At 33.8% G+C, this 22380-nt stretch overlaps 2 protein-coding genes across 2 annotated transcripts; one reads left to right on the forward strand and one right to left on the reverse strand.

Moving 5' to 3' along the window:
* The first annotated feature begins 2342 nt into the window (after positions 1-2342).
* Positions 2343-21526, forward strand: LOC132729934 (transcriptional repressor p66 alpha-like). Its single transcript, XM_060715771.1, has 4 exons — positions 2343-2483; positions 4482-4555; positions 5318-5443; positions 17520-21526. The coding sequence occupies exons 2-4, from the start codon at positions 4485-4487 to the stop codon at positions 19414-19416; spliced, it is 2094 nt and encodes a 697-aa protein (XP_060571754.1). The 5' UTR covers positions 2343-2483; positions 4482-4484; the 3' UTR covers positions 19417-21526.
* Positions 12180-16078, reverse strand: LOC132729932 (uncharacterized). Its single transcript, XM_060715768.1, has 7 exons — positions 15694-16078; positions 15243-15311; positions 14819-15062; positions 14279-14596; positions 13879-13967; positions 13431-13585; positions 12180-12708 (listed from the first exon to the last, which is right to left on the reverse strand). The coding sequence occupies exons 1-7, from the start codon at positions 16010-16012 to the stop codon at positions 12694-12696; spliced, it is 1209 nt and encodes a 402-aa protein (XP_060571751.1). The 5' UTR covers positions 16013-16078; the 3' UTR covers positions 12180-12693.
* Positions 21527-22380: the final 854 nt, after the last annotated feature.

The following is a 22380-nucleotide window of genomic DNA, read 5'->3' on the forward strand; positions in this document are numbered from 1 at the left end:
TGCTGTCTTACTATCTACCAACAAAATCATTGCTACCCAATAAAGTGTAGCCGTAAAATAATGTTGTTTTTATGCTTACTATTGAAGAGTTTGTCAATACGAATTACAACTTTATATTTGTACCATGTTTTTGCTGGAATATTGGATAGCAATTTGAAACTTTTGTTCTAAACTTCAAAGATACTAAGCATTTACAATTCCTTTCTTGTTTTTCTTTTGTTTTGTTTGTTTTAAATCCATATAATTCTAATGTAAATAATGTGTTCAATATTTTTTTTTAGATTTATAAAAATACATCTGCCAACCGTACCCAAATTGACATGGGTCGCGGCGGGGGGGGGGGGGGGGTAATAAAGGTTTGTCTTCCGTTTGTCCGTCAGTCCGTAAAAGTTCTTTTTCATGATGCTTCAAACATGTATAGATAACAATATGGGGTATATGTCAAATATAGTTTTTTTTCTTCTTGTTTCTATGTTGAAAAATGTGCTTGATAACTTAATAGGCTAGAATTCCGCAAAAACTGAATCCTGAGATAATTCAAAAGGTAAATGGAACTACATACGGAAAATATTCACTTAAAATCCGTGTCAGAACCTATACAATTTTAGTTAAGTTCACAATACAGTTTTCAAAATAGGTATGTTGTATTAAAAAATGAAGTTATTTATCTTTTACTATTCTTTTCGTTTGTGTTAAATTCCATTGTTTTTTTTTTTTTTTTTAATTTTTATTTTTTTAAACAAATATTGATATATGAAATTGTTTTTTTTTTTTATTGAGATATTTAAATTTTATTTTTAAGCCTTTTTCAGAGGAGACTTTTATAATGTTTTACATACTTAAGATGCGTTAGGCCCTAATTAAAAACCAGCTTAATTGAATACAACACATATAATAATATGTATGTACGTCATGAGGCTTCATCCTTACACACTTTGTGTCATTTTCTTCGACGTCGTATATGCGTAGGCTACCCCTGCCCCCACCCCCCATGGATTCATAAGTCATTTTTGCGACAGCAAACAGTTCTTAAGAAGGCCCTGGTGCACATTTTTATTAATTGTCGCTTTTTTCTTAATGAAAAATAAGTTTTTTCAACCTTTAAATATAAATTAAATTGTTAACTCGGCTAAGTAGCGGGAATTCAAATAAGTTGTCTTAGATGATGGAGAATGCATGCCTATATAATTCATGCATGAACAGTGAACAGTTTAATTAAGTTTTTACTATGATAGACCTAAATAAGCCAACTTCGTGAGTTTGTGAGCTCTAGAAAGATCTACGTGCCTGCGGAGATGACGCAGTATGTACAATAATCGATTTTAACCAAATGTATGCATATCGAGGCAGGCCTACTGCTTGCATATAATTAAATTGAGAGATATTTCACTAGCAACTTAATTATGGGCCTACTATATTTAATGAATTTATAGTATATGATCACGGACTGTAATCAAAGTCCGTGAAATGACCAAAAATTGAAAAACAAAACCCCAAGAAAATACGTGAAATGACAAAAAAAAAAAAAAGATTATTAAATGATTATTCGATCTTAGGATTGTATCATTGTATGTGAATTTTTTTTTACAGGTTTGATGCTTTAACATGTAATTATAAATTGCACTTGTAAATTTTTAGAAATGCACTGTTGCGCTGTTTGCAAAGATCTTTCATTCCTTTGTTGTTTCAATATTATCAATATAACTATTAAAATTTATGAATTATATAATTTAGTGTGTTATTCTTGCAGAAAGTCGATCCGATTTAAAATAAATGCCCCGTAATGCAAGAAAGCATCTATTAACAACCGTAGTGCGATATAATTATATTTTGTTTCATTTTTGTTTGTTACATATGCATGCATACATGTAGATTCTATGTGATATGTTGTGTATATGTTTATTTCCGTGAATTAATCGATACATCTACATTGTAATTCATAAATTTATGCAGTACGTTCAAATGTTAATTACATTGAGCGAAAATGGACACGTGCAGACATGCAATGTATGCGATATATATTTACGCTATTTTTAGAACACTAACATGTCATCATTTGATTATTTTATATTTAATTACGTAATTTGCATTATATATCATAACCTTTCAGAAATTTTACAATTAAAAAAAACCCCTTCATTTCTAAGCATGACATCTATGAGCGGACAGACGGGTGTACGGACGAACCAACATATTGGAAGCTTTTTGCTATTTATTACCAATTATCTATACAGGCCCATATGTAATAGGCCCACAGCCTTAAATTTCATTGTTAAATCACGTGACATTCCAAACCAATCAGTAGGTCACTTGAAGATATTTTAGATAATCGGCCTAATTTGCTCCGTTTCCCACTATTGGTAAACCCCAATTATAAGAAATTTAGCAGCCATTTTGATAGACAGATGAAGAGGTGACGTCTTTTCAAAAAAGATAAACAACAGAATTCGATGAAAGTTTTTGTTGAATTTCACGATTTATAAGTGAGAAATTAATATTTATTTTTAGCATTGAAAGTTGAATAACATTTTTGATGATTTTTTCGTATTTAGGCCTTTTTCGTTTTATGGATTTTTTCTTTGTTTTTGTTTCCCATCAATGTTATGAAAAATGCAGTGAGTGAATGCATGTTTTAACATGCTTTTGTGACAAAATGGTTTTGTAAAGATGTATTTCAATTCAAATTTAATTGTAATTGATGTCGTAAATGTTGTTTTATTGAATTTACTTCCTGAATTATCGTTTTACCGGCGGAGGTTTCGTCCATTTTCGTCTCGTACCCAAGGGATTCGCACCAAATCGTCAGTGATTTTTCTCACTTAATTGGAAAGAGGCCTTAGCCTCTTGATTTTGGGAAGAATTATCGCGTAAATTTCTGATTTGGGAAGTAAAAAACCTGGTTTAAGTTCAGAGTTTTTGGAAAACTGCATGATTTTAAAAAAAATTTCAAATTGGAAGAGGCGTTTTTTCGGAGTCTGTCATTTAAGTAGGAAAATCACTGATCGTACACATAAAAAATCTAGATTTTTGCCGCATTTATTTTTATATCAAACAAGCCAAATTTTAAATTTCGACAAATGTAATCTTGCTTTTTGGATTTTCAGTAACGTGTTTCTTTTGTTATAGAATCATCTAGTCTTCTGTAAACCTGAAAAAAACCCAACAAAAACTAAACAATTGCCTTCTCAGTTATATCGTGGAATCACAGGAGTTTGACATTCTATCAGTAATTGAAAAATATATATACGCATTTAATTAAGAAATAACGGGAAATATACCCCTCTTTACAATAGATAACCACAAGGAATGCAACACCTGTTGCAATCTCATTACAAAATTTATTGAATAACATGCAGTACAATTAGTTGGACTTAACTGCCTGGTACTGTTTCTTCAACATTTTTACAATTAACATGCATTCAAAGTTTGTGTTCATACTATTTTACATATGAAATGAAATTAATTAAGTCATAAAAGGATGAAACGTGTTACTGTTGTTGATATAAACAATCAATAAATTATTATTAAACAAGTTGCTAAAGCTGCAGATTTAGTATTAAATTTAAAAGTGCAAATCCAGGGTTTCATTATTAAAAGATCGGTCATGGCCTAAGGGAAGGTGGCCTAGTGGACGTAGTGGTTAATGTGTCTGCCTACCAACCCAGGGATCATTGGTTTGAGGTCTACTTTGGTCACAACCATGTTACCTCGTATAACACCAGTAATGGTTAGTTCCAGAAAGCGGACTGAAAAGTGATTAATATAAGTTGCAAGAACTTGTTTTGCAATTGAGCTAAAAAGGAAATGAGTTTAAACTAATAGATTGGCGATCCATATCGACGGCTAGTATGCTGTTAAAACCAGTTATTTTCTGCCTGTATATTAAAATATCACCTTTGATCTAATCGGTTGTTTTCATTGGCACATTCTGTTGTCTCAGATAAAAATGAAACCCTGAAATGAAAATTCCTATATTTATGGCTTAAAAAATCTTTTAATTTCTAGACTGTCCATAAATTTAAAAATTGCCCATGAATATTACTAAATCCTAGACCTGATAAAGGCAATATATCAAACATTTTTTGTAGTTCATATTTTGCTGTGGGTTCAACTTCAGGACAGAGTTATGCCATATAGACATTAGCTTGCTCGATATAAACTTAAGCAATGCTTGAAGCTCATTTCATATGACTAATTTGTTTGACTCGTTAACCAATTTGATTGCCTCATTGAATGATATTGTGTGCTTATAATATTTTTTCATCCTCCATATTATATAATGTTAAATATATTTGTCAATGGTGTGTCTTTGTGCAAAATGTGGTGATTAAACTGATTATATTTAAGAGTACTGCAGTGCTGATCTCGTTCTGGTACCAACAGTACTGCATTTGTTGGCAAGTAATGGTACTTATGAAGTTTTAAGGAAACACATTTTTAAACAAGAAAGTACTTTAACCAATTTATATTTACTTTTTCAGGTTATGGAAGGGAACTCTGCTGAAAATGAACAGGGAAGTGCTGCCCCTGAAAAAGTGACAGCCTCTGAAGAAGTGTAAGGATTCTTATGTTATTGTTATATTAAGTGCTACATTGTCAGTTAATCGAGTATGGTTGCTATTATTTTCTTATTAAGCAAAGACTAAGATTTGTGAGCTTAGATATACAATTTAATATTGTCAATACAGCATAGTGTTTAAAAAAATCGTTAACTAGTTGAATGCCTTCCTTAAACCAAACAAAAGTGAGTTAATTACCTACTTGTTTAAATCTCGGGCTGTCTGTAGGCTATTAACACATTTCAGATTTGTTGTATTAAGTTTTAATGTTTATTGCATTGTCATTTCATTCTAGATTTTATATCGGTCATCAAAATGAGCAAAAAAAACCCTGCTGTCGCCTGTCAGTCTGTTTATTGAAACTTAACTTGGTATATGGATAGAGTGCCAAATTGAGATTATGCAATATTATGCGTCATATTTTAAAACTGGCCATATTAAACTTTGTTATTTGATAAATTTGATTCATACAGTTTCTTGACAAAACAACATCATGACAAAACCAACATGTTAAATAATTCATGAATGACCTTGACCTTGAAATGATCTTTACTTTCAATGTCAAATTATTGAATTGTCATAATTAAATTATCCATAATTTAACAGTTAATCTGACTAGTTTTCAGACTGTTAAATTACTTCATTTTTTTTTCAGTAAACAAAAAAGAAATTGTAAATTTTTTTGCAGGTTATGTACAGCATGAGCTTTATGTCTTATGTGAAACATGAATATTTTATAAAAGTACATGCTATTGCAGGGAAGAGACAGAAAACAATGATGACAATACTGAAGAGGTGAAGGAAGAGGCACAAACAAATGGAAAAAGGCAGCTTGATGATGAAGAAGATGAAGAAGATAAAGCAGAAAGTCCACCTGTGAAAAGGTGATTTTTTTTTGCATACAATGAATGCAACTTCCCATAGAGTCCTGGATCTCTGGCATGTGTTGAATTTGTATTTTTTTTGTTTGGGAAAGAGATACGGGGATTGTAATCAGTTTTATGCATTCTACAATAAGATTTAAATATTAAAGACAGATTTGATTCAATCAGAGTCACTAAGTAAGAATTTATTTTTAGCTCACCTGTCACAAAGTGACAGGGTGAGCTTTTGTGATCGCTTTTCGTCCGGCGTCCGTCCGTAAACTTTTACTTTAAATGACATCTCCTCATAAACCGCTGAGCCAATTTCATCCAAACTTCACAGGAATGTTCCTTTGGTGGTCACCTTTAAAAATTGTTCAAAGAATTTAATTCCATGCAGAACTCTGGTTGCCATGGCAACCAAAAGAAAAAACTTTAAATATCTTCTTTTAAAAAACCCAAAGAGCTAAAGCTTAGATATATGGCATATAACATCTTCTAGTGAGTGTCTACCAAGTTTGTTCAAATAAATGCCCTGGGGTCAAAATTGGCCCCGCCCCAGGGGGTCACTGATTTTCCCTATATGCATATAGTAAAAACTTAAAAAATCTTCTTTTAAAGAACCCAAAGAGCTAGAGCTAAGATATTTAGCATGAAACATCTTCTCATGATTGTCTACCAAGTGTGTACCAAGTGTGTTCAAATAAAAGCCCTGGGTTCAAAATTGGCCCCGCCCCAGGGGGTCATTGATTTTCCCTATATGCATATATATAGTAAAAACTTTAAAAAATCTTCTTTTAAAGAACTCAAAGAGCTAGAGCTAAGATATTTAGCATGAAACATGTTCTAATGGGTGTCTACCAAGTTTGTTCAAATAAAAGCCCTGGGGTCAATATTGGCCCCACTCCGGGGGTCATTGATTTTCCTTATATGTGTATAGCAAAAACTTAAAAAAATCTTCTTTGAAAAAACCAAAATAGCTAGAGTTTAGATATTAAGCATGAAACATCTTCTAGTGAGTGTCTACAAAGTTTGTTCAAATCAAAGCCCTAGGATCAAAATTGACCCTGCCCCAGGGGTCATTGATTTTCCTTATATGTGTATAGCAAAAACTTAAAAATCTTCTTTGAAAAAACCTAAAGAGCTACTGTTTAGATATTAAGCATGAAACATCTTGTACTGAGTGTCTACAAAGTTTGTTCAAATAAAAGCCCTGGGGTCAAAACTTGCCCCGCCCCAGGGATGTCATTGTTTTTAACTATATGTGTATAGTAAAAACTTAAAAAATCTTCTTTTAAAAAACCCAATGAGTTAGAGCTTAGATGTTAAGCATGAAACCTGTTCTAATAGGTGTCTACCAAATTTGTTCAAATAAAAGCCCTTGGGTTAATATTAGCCCTACCAGGGGGGGTGGGGGAGGTCATTGTTTTTCATTATATATGTTTAGTAAAAACTTAACATCATGAAACATCTTGTAATGGGTGTCTTCCAAGTTTGTTCAAATAAAAGCCCTTGGGTTTAAACTGGCCTCGCTCCGGGGGCCTTTATACAGGTGAGCGACCTCAGGGCCATCATGGCCCTCTTGTTGAAGGATATCTTTAGTTTGTTCAAACATGGGTTTTGTAGGTTCTTAAAAGAGATCACCTGGTTGAATTAAAAGTAAAACTTGTAAAAATGAACTAAGAAGTAAAATATCATTAATTTTGCCACTTTAAAGGTCAAGGTCATCAGATTCTGAGGTCAAAACTAAGTTAAAGAGTCAATGCATAGGACAAATCTGATTTGATGAGCTCTATAATTATCAACTTCAATAATCAAAATGTTTTAGTTCGTGATTTTTACATGTACATCAAATATGAGTCACTTCCGATCATTATCGCGCAATAGTGATCAAACTAATGTATACACGCTTGTACAGTACATGTAATTACCAGATAAAACACGAGGTGATAATTTTATATCTTTGATCAACAATTGATTGGAAACACGTGTTGGAAATTAGCAAATTTTACCGACAAAAGGATAAAATTATCGACTATTTACGCTGCAAGTTTAAAGACTGTTTTCTCAAATTACAAATGAGTGTAATTTTGAATGATTGTCGAATATTTTCGGCATTTTCTAGGCACAATTTTGCTTTAGTTTCATTTTTGCAAAAACTTTCTATATGAGTATTAAGATATTATGCCGAAATGCCAGGACAACAAACCAAAATACACATACGCTTTTCTTTGATATTTAGATTCTATCCGAAAATTGATCTCGAACATCGGTGATTTCACGTTCGCCAGAAACCCTAAAATTTCGCAAAAATTCTCGGTTTCCTAGCCAAACATGCGAATGAATTGTTCCTTTATTATTTAATCAACATTAAATCTATAAATATCGATCTTCTTTTGCCCCCTTTTGAAGATATTTGCTAAAATAATTGTCGATCGGATGAATCTCTTACACACTGTGTGAAGCTGTACACGATTTTCCTATTCATTCCGCTAAACGCTGCCTATGTATATTTACGTTTTTGTGCCCCCACGTTAGTGGCGGGCATTTAGATTTACCCTTGTCCGTCCGTCCTTCCGTCCGTCCGTCTGTCCGTCCGTCCGTCCTTCCGTCCGTCCTTCGTCCGTCCGTCCGTTCACTTTTGTGTCGCACGTAACTCAAAAAGTATTTGACATAGAGTCATGAAACTTTACAGGAATGTTGATCAGCATGTGTAGTTGTGCACCTGGGTATTTTGGTCGGGATATTTTTAGTATTTTCAGAGTTATTGCCCTTGACTTAGTAAAATTTTGCAATTTTCAACTTGTGTCGCATGTAACTCCAAAAGTAATTGACCTACAGTCATCAAACTTTACAGGAATGTTGATCAGCATGTGTAGTTGTGCACCTGGGTATTTTCGTCTGGATATTTTTAGTATTTTCAGAGTTATTGCCCTTGACTTAGTAAAATTTTGCAATTTTCAACTTGTGTCGCATGTAACTCCAAAAGTATTTGACCTACAGTCATCAAACTTTACAGGAATGTTGATCAGCATGTGTAGTTGTGCACCTGGGTATTTTCGTCTGGATATTTTTAGTATTTTCAGAGTTATTGCCCTTGACTTAGTAAAATTTTGCAATTTTCAACTTGTGTCGCATGTAACTCAAAAAGTATTTGACCTACAGTCATGAAACTTTACAGGAATGTTGATCAGCATGTGTAGTTGTGCACCTGGGTATTTTCGTGTGCATATTTTTAGTATTTTCAGAGTTATTGCCCTTGACTTAGTAAAATTTGGCAATTTTCAACATGTGTCGCACATAACTCAAAAAGTATTTGACCTACAGTCATGTAACTTTACAGGAATATTGATCAGCATGTGCAGTTGTGCACCAGGTATTTTCGTCTGGATTTATTTAGTATTTTTAGAGTTATTGCCCTTCACGTAGAAAATTTTTGCAATTTTCAACTTGTGTCGCAAGTTTCTCAAAAAGGATTTGACATAGTCAATAAACCTTATGGGCAGGTTGCTCAGCATATTTTAGATTTGCACCTGGGGTTTGGCTTGTGGATTTATCCAGTATTTGTAGAGTTATTTCCCTTGACTTAGTAAAAAGATTGACAGAACAGTGTCGCGGTGGGGGCACCCGTGTCCTATGGACACATTTCTAGTTTTACAAATATTTAGAGTGGACTTACTTAACCAGAATAAAATTTGATTTGGATATAAGTGGAAAAAAAAACAAACAAAAAAAACGATTTCCATGTGTTGATGCATTTTAATGAAATAATTTAACATATTAACTTTATAATATTAACAACAAAACAAAAATTATACTATGTAGTTCAGAGTTTCTTTTGAATAACTATAAACTTTGGAAGTCTCTTGAAGATTCAAAATCAGCAATGCTATTGTGAGCATTGAATGACTAATCTGTAAACATATTAATTGCGACACGCTTATGGACTCCAACTTTTTCAGGGTTGGGAGTCCATGGACTCCATGTTTTAAAGTCCTAGTGAGAACCCTGAGGTTGTATTGGCTGCTATATTAAAGTTACTGGACAGCATGGGTAGAGAGATTAAACAACTCGGCCGTTTGGTTTCTAAATCTATTTACTAATGATACTACAGAGGTGATGCCAGGTTAATTAAGGCGGGGCTTATCAGCTAGTGGGCTAATACTAGCTGACCAATAGCGAGTCTATATTACATAGGTCATCGGCTATGATCAAAGAAAAATAATTTTAAGACTCATTGTTATATTTTGATGTCTGTCATAGTTTTTGAGTAACATATTAGTGGTCAGGGCTTTTTACTCTGAATTTTAGGAAAGGCCTTAACCTTTAATGTTTTAATTTGTGAAAATACAGAGAAATATTTTGTCAAATTGGAAAAAAATTGAATGACATTTAAACAACAAATAAAAAGAGCATAATGATATGAAGATCATATTTCATTTAGTACTATCGTGCCACATTATCTATAAAAGCTTTGCCTATCCTTAATACCTAAGGTCAACAATCTTTTCCTAGGTTCATCTTGGAGAAGTAGTCATTGATTTTCAATAGAACATTCACTTGTCAAATGGCCAGTTTATTACAAATGTTCACCATCAATGATTATGACACGGTGTCGTTCTGGCATTTTCAGTTAATCCCCAGGGGTGGATGCAATAGCCCATTCTAAATGGAAAATAGTATTTTTTTTTCACCAGTTAAAAAAAATCCCAACAGCTGCCTAAAAAATCAAACTTGTTTGTACATATACTATATTTGTACTGTTTTTAGCTCACCTGAGCATATGCTCAGGGTGAGCTATAAGGATCACTGTTTGTCCGTCGTACGTTGTCCGTTCACACTTTTAAAACGACATCTCCTCTGAAACCATAAGGCAGATCATAATGAAACTTCACAGGGATGTTCCTTGTGTGAAGCCTTAACAAAGTTGTACAAAGAATTCCATTCCATGCAGAACTCTGGTTGCCATGGCAACCAAAAGAAAAAACTTTAAAAATCCAAATGAGCTAGAGCTTAGATATTTGTCATGAAACATCTTCTAGTGAGTGTCTACCAAGTTTGTTCAAATAAAAGCCCTGGGGTCAAAATTGGCCCCGCCCCAGGGGGTCATTGATTTTCCCTATATGCATTTCGTAAAAACTTAAAAAATCTTCTTTTAAATAACCCAAAGAGCTAGAGCTTTGATATTTAGCATGAAACATCTTCTAATGGGTGTCTACCAAGTTTGTTCAAATAAAAGCCCTGGGGTCAAAATTGGCCCCGCCCCAGGGGTCATTGATTTTCCCTATATACATATAGTAAAAACTTAAAAATCTTCTATTAAAGAACCCAAAGAGCAAGAGCTAAGATATTTAGCATGAATAATGTTCTACTGGCTGTCTACCAAGTTTGTTCAAATAAAAGCCCTTGGGTCAAAATTGGCCCCGTCCCAGGGGGTCATTGATTTTCCATATATGCATATAGTAAAAACTTAAAAATCTTCTTTTAAAAAACCCAAAGAGCTAGAGCTAAGATATTTAGCATGAAACATGTTCTAATGTATGTCTACCAAGTTTGTTCAAATAAAAGCCCTGGGGTCAAAATTGGCCCCGCCCCCAGGGGGTCATTGATTTTCCCTATATGCATATAGTAAAAACTTAAAAAATCTTCTTTTAAAGAACCCAAAGAGCTAGAGCTGAGATATTTAGCATGAATAATGTTCTAATGCCTGTCTACCAAGTTTGTTCAAATACTAGCCCTTGGGTCAAAATTGGTCCCGCCCCAGGGGGTCATTGATTTTCCGTATATGCATATAGTAAAAACTTAAAAAATCTTCTTTTAAAGAACCCAAAGAGCTAGAGCTAAGATATTTAGCATGAAACATCTTCTAATGAGTGTCTACCAAGTTTGTTCAAATAAAAGCCCTTGGGTCAAAATTGGCCCCGCCCCAGGGGGTCTTTGATTTTTCCTATATGCATATAGTGAAATCTTAAAAACCCAAATAGCTAGAGTTTAGATATTAAGCATGAAACATCTTCTAGTGAGTGTCTACAAAGTTTGTTCAAATAAAACCCTGGGGTCAAAATTGGCCCCGCCCCTGGGATCATTGATTTTCCTTATATGTGTATTGCAAAAACTTAAAAATCTTCTTTGAAAAAACCCAAATAGCTAGAGTTTAGATATTAAGCATGAAACATCTTTTAGTAAGTGTCTACAAAGTTAAAAAAATCTTCTTTTAAAAAAACCAATGAGCTAGAGCTTAGATGTTTAGCATGAGACACCTTCTTATGGGTGTCTACCAAGTTTGTTCAAATAAAAGCCCTTGGGCTAAAATTGGCCCTACGGGGGGGGGGGAGCCTATATTCAGGTGAGCGACCTCAGGGCCATCATGGCCTTCTTGTTTATTTTTTTTATTTTGTTTGTAAAGATTTGTTTAAAAACAGTTTATTTGTTCTTTAAGAAAGAGTAAAATAAATTGAGCATTGCTTCCGCTCAACTGTGGCTCTTGTTCTTCTTCCAGCCATAGGAGGCTATAATGACCAACCTACTATTTTCGTTATGGAGAATACAGCTCTTTTCTTAGAGATACTTAAAATGAATTATAAAATGAACCTCAACTGGATCTTTATAAATACAAACTTGTTGCACCGTCTGCAACATGTTTTGTATTTAGCCTTTTAGGCACACATAGACAACATTCATTTGAAGTATTTTGCATAATTTACACTTATATCTAACAGCTTTCAGGGCCTTTATACTATTTTTGGGGAAGGGGCCCTAGCCCTTTTTGTGGGGAAAATATGCGCGATTTTCGCACTTTTGGGGAAAATATCTATTTGTATATTTTTATATGTTAAAACACATTTCAGGTTTACATAAGTCTAAGAACTTAATTTCAAACATCAACAAATAAAAAGGCATTTCTGAAGATGAATTTATTGTCACTGCACATCTATACAGTTATGTTTTATAACAGTTTAATGTTAATTTATAACTTCATCTCCCTCTTTTTTTTGTCCTTGAAAATTGAAACCAAATTTTCATAATCCTCATCCCCAAAAGCCTGAAGAGTGTCCTGCATCAAAGAAATGCGCATCATGGCATCCAGTGTTATCTGCCCCATAGATGTTCTCAGGAATGTGCAAATGTCATTCATGACACTAAAACCCCGTTCCACAACAGCTGTTGATTGGGGAATCAACAGTGCCAACTTAAATAGCTTGTAAACTCTGGGGAAACAAGCTCGGATAACTGGGTCTCTTTCCATGGCCCTATACACTTTTGTTACAGAGTCATCTCCTCTTTGCCTGTGAAAAAGACAAAATATATGTGAAACTGTAAATTAATGTTTCATATTTTAGTTTGAATGGTATTGCTTTGTAAATGTATGTTAGGTCATTATTATCAGCAGGTGAAATTTAAATTAAAACCTTAATTTACAGCTTATGAATTCAGATTAAAATTTGATAGATATTTCAGTTTTCTAAGAAAATAATAGTGAATTTGGTAAAAAGTAATTAATAAAATTATTTATTTTTTTCTTTTAGTTCAAATTAAATTTTATATTACTGACAACACAAACAAACAAAAAAACACAAGAACACTGGAAAATGTAAAGGAGTATAGTCAAGAAAGAGTGTAAATTTTCATGAATACAAATCCAATTCTACAGATAACAACAGTTGAACCAAAAAACTAAACCTGTAATCCTGCAAAATCAAAGAAAACAGTAAAATCAACTGCAAACTTTTAATATTTACTAACTTGTACATGAATAATTGGGGCTTAAATGTGTTCAATTCATTAGTTACAATTTCTGTACTGTCTAATTCTGGTGGTGCAACAGTTCTATGACCCTGGAATTCATCATGTTGCTCTTTCCCATAAAACTCTGCCAATGTTTGAGTGTGATTCTGCCAACAGTAATTATTATAATGTAATGAAAGCACTGAGACTTCAGATTACAATCACAACCACTTCAACTTAAATTACAATGTGTGTTTTTCGATATCTGAAAATATATAACTACCTTGCCATATTCTGCTATTTCAGTAACACTATCTGGAAGATTGCCAGGGTCTAGCACGCTAAATGCCGACAATACAGCCGAGTGATTGCAGAAGGCATCTGCAATCTCATTGATAAGGTCATAAACCATTGGCACTCCCTTCAGTCGCAAAAATTCTGAAAAAAGTATATAGAGTTTCAGTAAGACAATATTACAAAATGAAACTAGTTTCACTAGATAAAGCTGTTAAAATGAAAAAGGCATATTTTAAAACATCATTCATTTGTGAGCAAGTGTTTTGAATTCTTTTTTCAGAACTTGATTGTTACAACAACAGAAAGATTAATTTGAGTCAACTGTTTGAGGCATTGATTTGAAGAAAGTGAAATTCCACAATACTACTACTGGGCAATCATTGAATGATTTTTATACTTCTAACTTAAATAAAAAGACAATAAGACAAACAAACCATCTGGATTCATGTCTCTGTCATCAGCTCTCATTCGTCTGGCAAGATCAGTCCTGTCCCTAACAACACCCAGAAGCTCTTGACATTTCCTGATAATATTACAAATATATCTATTGCAATAATACAAGTAGTTAACTTACAAATTATATGGGTTTTTTTAAGTGTATATCCTTTCTTTTTCAATTTGAGACTGATCATTGACAATACTTAATTCAAATAAAATCTATAAATTATATACAGTGCAGCATCTAAAACAGTGTCTGAAATAATTAGAATCCATGAAAACTAAAGTGTGTAGGTAGAAGTAAGTAAATGATATTTAAAGGCCTTTCTAAGTTAAGATATATCAATCAGATCTGGAAACCATGGCATATGACAAATAATGTACATATAAAATTACCCAAATTCCAACTCCTGGTAGTTACAGCTCTCATACTTATTGACAACTTCCTGGAGCTCATTGCGACACTTTGTTACTCTTGCTGGTAACTCAGTAAAAGTACCACAGTCTTCTTGTAAATATAATGATAGGAAGTTGACTGGCTTAAGAATGTCAACAAGAACTAGCACAGTTAAAATAACGCCTGGCTGAGTCATACTTATGCGTATACCAGTGAGCTCTGGTTCTTTGGTTTCTTCAATAAGGGCATCAAGGGTGTCCAGTATGGCCTCAAACCTGCCAACAAACCTGACACTTGCTCTCAGGTGTGACAACCACCTATTAAATACAAATAAGGAAATACAATTGTCTATACTGCATGTAACTCAAATGCAAAACATTGGGTTGTAGTGTTAATCAAAAGTTTTATTTTTTTGTATTTTAGGTATGAAGTCTTGACATAACTCTGACTTTCATCAAGTCATATTATAGTTTATTTCTCATATAAACAATATCATACAACATTAGTTAAGAAGACCATTTTTTCTGTAAAAAGCATACCTAGTGGTGGCTGCTCTGATAAATTTCAAAGGCTTCTGCCCATAAACACCCTGAATTGCCTCGAACACGGCTGCTTTTTTTGGCGAATAGTGAAACATCTTATATATGCCTAGCAAAACACGGTCAACTTCTTCTAACTCCTGGTTTCTTTTAACCATATGGACCAGACACAAGGCAAGGCGGTGATTACGACAATTGACATATATCGACAGTGGGTTTTCATGCCGTTTTCTTTTCTGTAGACCTGAAAAATATGAAATGGATGATAAGTAAAATAAAAAAATTAGCTTTAAGATCATTTAACAAAATATTGAATTTTTTCATGTTATACTATAGAAATTACTTACAAATGCATTTAAGAAATGTTAACAGTATTTTGAAATCTATTCAAAGTTTAAAGAATTACTTCAGCCAAAACATTTACCTTTATTTTCACCGCTCATTGCATTGCACCCATCCAAGCCAACAAATCTGATGTTGCGCAGTTCAATGCCTGTGAATCATAAACAAATTATTTACAAAAATACAATTTGATTAACAAAAATACAATTTGATTCATTTCCCTATCTGTACAGTAAATTAATTACTTTTATTATGTCAAAAGCTTTAATTTTATAGGAACAAGTTTTAACCCTTGAATTAACAACACTAAGCCAGGAAACAAAGGCTTGCTTGAATGTTCCAGCTGACTGGGTTCGAACCCAGGCTGATAGACTTAGCAATCATTCAATCAGCAAGCATGCTGCCTGTCATAGTTAAATGAAATGAAGTTATTGTCATTCAAATGTGTTTATTTGTTTCATTTCAATATATCATTATATTTAAAGAAAATGTACATCTGAAAAATATGAAGACAATTTTTCTTGACTACGTACATTTGCCTAAGCAAAATACACGGATACCATCCATCAGGGCTGCACTACTCGTTCTTTCTACATTAATGAGACCCATGTATGATTCCTTTACTTCTCCATTTCCTACCCAACAAGCAAAGACTGAAAGCTGTGTACGGTTTGCCTGATCTGTACTCTCATCAGCAAGTAAAGTAAATTTTTTCCCACAAAGATCTGTCAACAATTTATTTTCAAGGTAGTCACTAAGAATACCAATTATTTCTGTGACTGATGTACTAGATGTATATGTGGTGTTCCCGCTGAAAATATCTACAATGTCTGGGTCACAAGTTGTGCCCATAAACTGGACAACATCTTTGAAGTTTTCAGAAAGAGCCCATTTTTTTTTTTTATCATGAATCCACAGGTTTTAAACAATTTTTTTCAAAATAGTTCCTATTTTGGCAATAAGTGCATCTTCAGATGTGGTATGGGTCTGCATAACAGTTCTTGCAATATTTACATTACATAATGATGAGGTGTATCTGCTTAAACTGTTTTTATGTGATTGACTCTTCTCATGAATTTCAAGACGTCTTGTAGGGTGTTCCCCAAGAACTGCACCACATGTTATGTATGGCGTGGATTTATTTAGTTTAGGGGCAAATAGCTCACAATATTTGCAAATATACCCCTTTTGAGTTCCACTGTAATACAGCCAGGAAAATTTTGACTCGTATTTCCCAACAGAAAATCTACGCAGGTCATGCTCAGAAGATAAAGTGCTGTCAGTTCCAGCTTTATCAATATTATTTATGCTGAGCTCCTGTTCAGGGGGAGTACTTTGACTGCTGGATAATATAGGAGATACGGCAGCCGGAGATACACTAGCACTAGTAGCAGTAGCAACAGCAGGGTCATTTGCGCTGGACTTCGGTTCAGTGGGTTTAGATGTTATAATAGGTGCTGTAGAAGGTGTTAAACTCACAGCTGGGTCATCAAATCTTCCCTTTTTAAAATAATTTGTCAAAGTTACAGTACTACGAGCATCATTCGCTCTTATTTTCTTTTTGTACGCTCGCCAATTGTGCGGCATTGTTTACACAAACGTAAATCGGCAATCATGTCGTCATGTCGTAAAAATGATGCGTTAATCGGAATATCTTCGGTTATAACAGCTCAATAGGAAAGAGCCGAAAAGTTGCGATAGATGACACGTATGCCAGAACGAGGCCAGCGGGTTTTTCCCCATGCTGTTTTTAGAAAATTGCCATATCAGACCGAGGCTACGAGTAAACAGCAAATGCATTGAATTAAGGCATCCCTCTAGTCGCGAAATGAATCATTACCGTTTATTGGACAAAACAGCAGTCTATTTTTACACGAAAAAGTTTGTTTACAAATTTTTACGCTTCGATCTAACTAACAATTTAATGGGGAAATCACCGCCAGGAGGGGAATTTAAGACATGTTTTTGGGGAAAAAAGGTAGCTATTTGGGTTGGGGAAGTAGCCGGATACCGGCTACACCAAAGAAGGGTAAAAAGGCCCTGGCTTTATAGTGCCTATATACAAAAAAGGAAAAAAAGTACTTGAAAAAAGTTACATATAAATAAAGCAAAAAACACAGTCCACGAGTTAACTTATTCAATTATTTGCCACCTGGTTTCTCTTATGATCATCAGGGCAAATGTGATGCGATGATGTATATACATGTATATATATATATATATATGACTCACGGTTACTTAATAATGTTCTATATAGAATTTAGTGATGTTTGATAGATATAATTTGACTTGTATTTTTATTTGAAAAGTTCAGCAATTTACAAAAAAAAAAATGTGTTTTTTTTGTGGTTTTTTTCAGGTCAAAGACCTCTGACAATGATGAGGAAACTGAAAGTGTAGAGAAGGAGAAGTCAGAAACTATAGATAAAAAAGAGACAGATAATATGGCAACTGATCAAACTGAGGAGGTATCTCAGAAGAGCAAAGAAGACAATGAATGTGAAAAGACTGAGGACAATAAGGTAGATCAAACTGAAGACAAAACAACAGAAAAGTCGGAGGTAAAAACTGAAGAAAAGGATGAAATTATTAATGAAGTTAAAGAGGAAAAGCTTGAGGAATCGCCTATGGAAGACGATTCTAATGACGATAAAATAGATAGTAAAGTTGAAGTTAAAGATGAAGTTAAAGATAAATGTGAAGTTAAAGATGAGGTGAAAGAGGAGAAAATAGATGAAAAACAGGGCATATCAGAAGATAATAAGGTTGTGATGAACGGTATAGACACTGAAGATGAAAATCTGAATGAACCAATGGATTTGGGTGTAAAATCAAAAGAGGAAGAAAAAGTTAATGGTGGCTCAGTGCACTCAGAAGACAGTGAGAAAGAAAATGTTGATGTTCCAATGGATTTAAGTAGAAAATCGACAACTCCAGTAAAGGATGTGATCATGCTATCTGACGAAGAAGAAGCAAATGAGGCAAGACTAAATGGAGAGAAAGAGTATAATCTAGATGATCTTAAATTGAAAAGGAAGATGATAAAACGTCTCCAGGCAGAATTGAGAAATGAGGAGGCAAAACTAGTCTTACTGAAGAAGTTGAGGTTTAGTCAAATGTCTCAGCAGGTAACAGATAACGTGGCAAGGAAGACACCCCAGCCTAATCAGCATTCCTCACAGCCTCCGCCTCTGGTGCGAGGTAACCAGCAAATGTCTCAGCAAGCCAAGCCTGCACACAGTCAGCCACCTCAGCTACAGAGGCCGAATGGAAATGTGGTCAATAACAAGCCACAAGGGCCACCACCACTAGTAATGGCCCCAAGAGTGGACCAACAGCAACTAATTCGTAATCAGATGAAGTTGTTACAACAGCAACAACAACAACAGCTGTCTTCTAATAAACCACAGCAGAATAACTTACCAGGATTCCGTGGAACCCAGGCGCAAGCAGATGCCATAAGGCAAATGCAGCAAGTTCAGCAGAGAGTTGTTGAGGAAACTCCAGCGCAACGTCAAGCGGCCGCTAAACTTGCCCTTAGAAAACAGCTAGAAAAGACATTGCTCCAAATTCCGCCACCAAAACCTCCACCGCCAGAGATGAATTTCATTCCAAGTCTTGCTAGTCCTGATTTCATATATCTCCTTGGGTTAGAAGAGGCTGTGAACTTTATTATTGATACAAATCTAATATCGAAAGGGCGTAAGAACCCTGATGAGAAAATGGTGTGTAATCCATTTACTTGTGTTCAGTGTGGTACGGATTTCACTCCAGTATGGAAACGTGAGAAGCCAGGTTCTAAGAATGTTATATGTGAGCAGTGTGTCACATCAAATCAAAAGAAAGCCTTGAAACAAGAGCACACAAATAGACTAAAAAGTGCTTTCGTGAAAGCTCTACAACAAGAACAGGAGATTGAAAGGATGCAGTCACAGGAGATGAAATCAGCACCTGTGCCTGCTGCCCTTAAAGAGAAAACAGAATCTCGCACGGAACGAGACTCTAGAGAATCGTCGGCACGGAGTGCTGCTGCACAAGCGTGCAAAGAGTCGATGGATACATTACGACAGCATCAGTACCTAGTACAAGCCCATCAGGCTGCTGCGTTACGTATGGGTCAGCCTCTCGGATTGCAGGGTTTCAACCCGAGGGCGCCATTCCCTTATCAACTGCCTTTTGCAGCCAGAGCATCAGACCTCCAGAGGCAATATTTACTTGACATGATTCCCAAAGGAGGTCTACCATGGAACTCTTAGTTGTGTACAAATACCTTGTGTTAGTTAACGAAGCTCAGTTTTATATTTATAATAATTCACTTCACAATATGGTGCTGGATACTTACAAACAGATACTTACAAATACAGTGTGCTTAAATGAAAGAAACATAGTATGTATTAAGGACAATATGTATACACATAAATGACACTGACATAAGTTCTTGAAAAAAAAGAATGTTTTTTCTTTAAATCTAACAAAAATCTTGTTTAGATATTTGCAAGGTCTCGTTATTTTCTCAGAGAATTTACTTTGTTAACCAGTTTACAATAGCCTATGATATTGAAATACTAGATGTTTTTTTACATCAGTTAAGATGGTACTGAATGGATTGTAACACATGTGGTGGTTCTTACAAAAGATATTGTATTTCAATGATGTCATACAAGATAATACGATTTTGCAACAAACACACAATTTGTTAACATAATGTTTTTTCCCCTAACAGTATTACTTATATGTCAATCTACGTGCTTAATTAAATCTAGGTAACACCTATATGTTTCTCGTCTCGTTTTCATGTATTTGGCTTGCTGTTGTGACCTTGTTGAGCACTTTTGTTGAATATAATTTGGCTTTTTAACATAGTAAGCAGGAAATTTAAGAAAATTTACTTGTAGCACAAACAAGTTTTTTTTCACTAATTTAGCATGATATTTAAAGAATTGATTTTTTTTAAAAATTTCATTTCAAAAGTTTAACTAGATTATAAATTTTGTAATTAGCTTACAGGACAGGATACAAATTTGTAATTTCGAAAGCTTACATGATAGGTCACAGATTCTATAATTTCAAAAGCTTATACTATATGTTATAAATTTTCTAATTTCAAAAGCTTACATTATAGGTTATAAATTTTGTAATTTCAAAAGCTCAAACAATAGGTTTACCTTTATAAATTTTGTAATATCTAAAGCTAATACTGTACGTTCATAAGCTTATACTATGGTTAAAATTTTTGTAATGTCAAAAGCTTACACAATAGGTCATAGATTCTGTAATTTTCAAAGCTTATACTATATGTTATAAATTTGTAATTTTAAAAGCTTACACGATAGGTTATTAATTTTGTAACTTCAAACGCTCAAACAATAGGTTTACCTTTATAAATTTTGTAATATCTAAAGCTAATACTGTACGTTACAAATTTTGTAAATTCATAAGCTTATACTATGGTTAAAATTTTTGTAATTTCAAAAGCTTACACAATAGGTTATAGATTCTGTAATTTTCAAAGCTTATACTTTGTTATAAATTTGTAATTTTTAAAGCTTTCATGATAGGTTATAAATTTTGTAATATCAAAAATTAGTATGATAGGTAATAAATTTAGTAATTTCAATAGCGTATACGATAAGTTATAAGTTTTGTAATTTCAAAAGCTTATATGATAGGTTATGATTTTTGATATATCCAAAGCTTATATATTATGTTTCTAATGCTGAACTATTCTAAATCAAAATATAAAACAAAGTTTAGATTGACCCAACATACAGCAGTTTGCAAAGTTTTTAATGGTTAATTGGTGTAAAGTTGTTCATGGTTGACTGATCTATAAAAATTTAAAGACCTGTCCACTCAAGTCTCTTAAGTTGTGTATTCTTCATAGTCTTCATTTGGAGAGAATTTCATCAGAGATTGTATTATTCTATTTATTGTGAATGTATTGTTTTTATGAAAACAGAATAATTTTCAACTGCTGTTTTAGTATTACGTTTTAAGGTGATTCTTTGCAGTAAACATATTTCTGTAAGTTACTCACATGTTTTTAAACATTAATGCCAGTGTTTTAAAGGAAAAAGGTCCATCTATTGTCATCTATTGTCATGAAATTAAGTTGAAAATTAGGTTATTCTCCGTTTTGTTCAAGGTGTAAGATTGTTTAAGTGTCTCGTTTTATATGTGAAAATGAAATGTGATGGTGAAAGTCTACTTTGAAAAAAACACAAACACACACAACAAATTTGTGACATGTCAGCTGTAATTGTGAAAAGTAATTTGTGACAAGTTCTACTGTTGTTATGTACTATTTTTTGAACAATTGTGATTTAGTGCTGATAAAGTGAAGTAATAAAAAAGATGCAAAAATAGCATTTAGCTTTTTTTTTTTAATGGCCTGATGCCACGTCCGGTTGATTATAATGATATTTTCTGTCTTATAATGATATTTTCTGTCGAATGATTTTGGTAAAGATCACCTTTTTAGCTCACCTGTCACATAGTAACATTGTGAGCTTTTGTGATCGCTTTTCGTCCGGCGTCCGTAAACTTTTACTTTAAATGACATCTCCTCATAAACCACTAAGCCAATTTTTCATCCAAACTTCACAGGAATGTTTCTTTGGTGGTCACCTTTGAAAATTGTTCAAAGAATTTAATTCCATGCAGAACTCTGGTTGCCATGGCAACCAAAAGAAAAAACTTAAAATATCTTCTTCTAAAAAAGTGAAAGAGCTAGAGCTTAGATATGTGGCATGAAACATCTTCTAGTGAGTGTCTACCAAGTTTGTTCAAATAAAAGCCTTGGGGTCAAAATTGGCCCCGCCCCAGGGGTCATTGATTTTCTTTATATGCATATAGTAAAAACTTAAAAATCTTCTTTTAAAGAACCCAAATAGCTAGAGCTAAGATATTTAGCATGAAACATGTTCTAATGGATGTCTACCAAGTTTGTTCATATAAGAACCCTGGGGTCAAAATTGGCCCCGCCCCAGGGGGTCATTGATTTTCCTTATATGTGTATAGCAAAAACTTAAAAATCTTCTTTGAAAAAAACCAAATAGCTAGAGTTTAGATACTAAGCATGAAACATCTTCTAGTGAGTGTCTACAAAGTTTGTTCAAATAAAAGCCCTGGGGTCAAAATTGGCCCCGCCCCGGGGGACATTGATTTTCCTTATAATTTTTATGTGTATAGCTAAAACTTAAAAATCTTTGAAAAAACCC

The sequence above is a fragment of the Ruditapes philippinarum genome, unplaced genomic scaffold (assembly GCF_026571515.1).
Source record: "Ruditapes philippinarum isolate M1 unplaced genomic scaffold, ASM2657151v2 ctg522_1_1_1_1, whole genome shotgun sequence".
In the NCBI taxonomy this organism is placed as follows: domain Eukaryota; kingdom Metazoa; phylum Mollusca; class Bivalvia; order Venerida; family Veneridae; genus Ruditapes; species Ruditapes philippinarum.

Coding starts and splice junctions, on each gene's coding strand:
- LOC132729934 (XM_060715771.1), top strand. CDS start 4,485: ATGGAAGGGAACTCTGCTGAAAATGAACAGGGAAGTGCTGCCCCTGAA. Junction 4,556..5,317: donor GTGACAGCCTCTGAAGAAGT/GTAAGGATTCTT, acceptor ATGCTATTGCAG/GGAAGAGACAGAAAACAATG. Junction 5,444..17,519: donor GAAAGTCCACCTGTGAAAAG/GTGATTTTTTTT, acceptor GGTTTTTTTCAG/GTCAAAGACCTCTGACAATG.
- LOC132729932 (XM_060715768.1), bottom strand. CDS start 16,012: ATGGGCACAACTTGTGACCCAGACATTGTAGATATTTTCAGCGGGAAC. Junction 15,063..15,242: donor AATGAGCGGTGAAAATAAAG/GTAAATGTTTTG, acceptor CATATTTTTCAG/GTCTACAGAAAAGAAAACGG. Junction 13,968..14,278: donor TACCAGGAGTTGGAATTTGG/GTAATTTTATAT, acceptor TAATATTATCAG/GAAATGTCAAGAGCTTCTGG.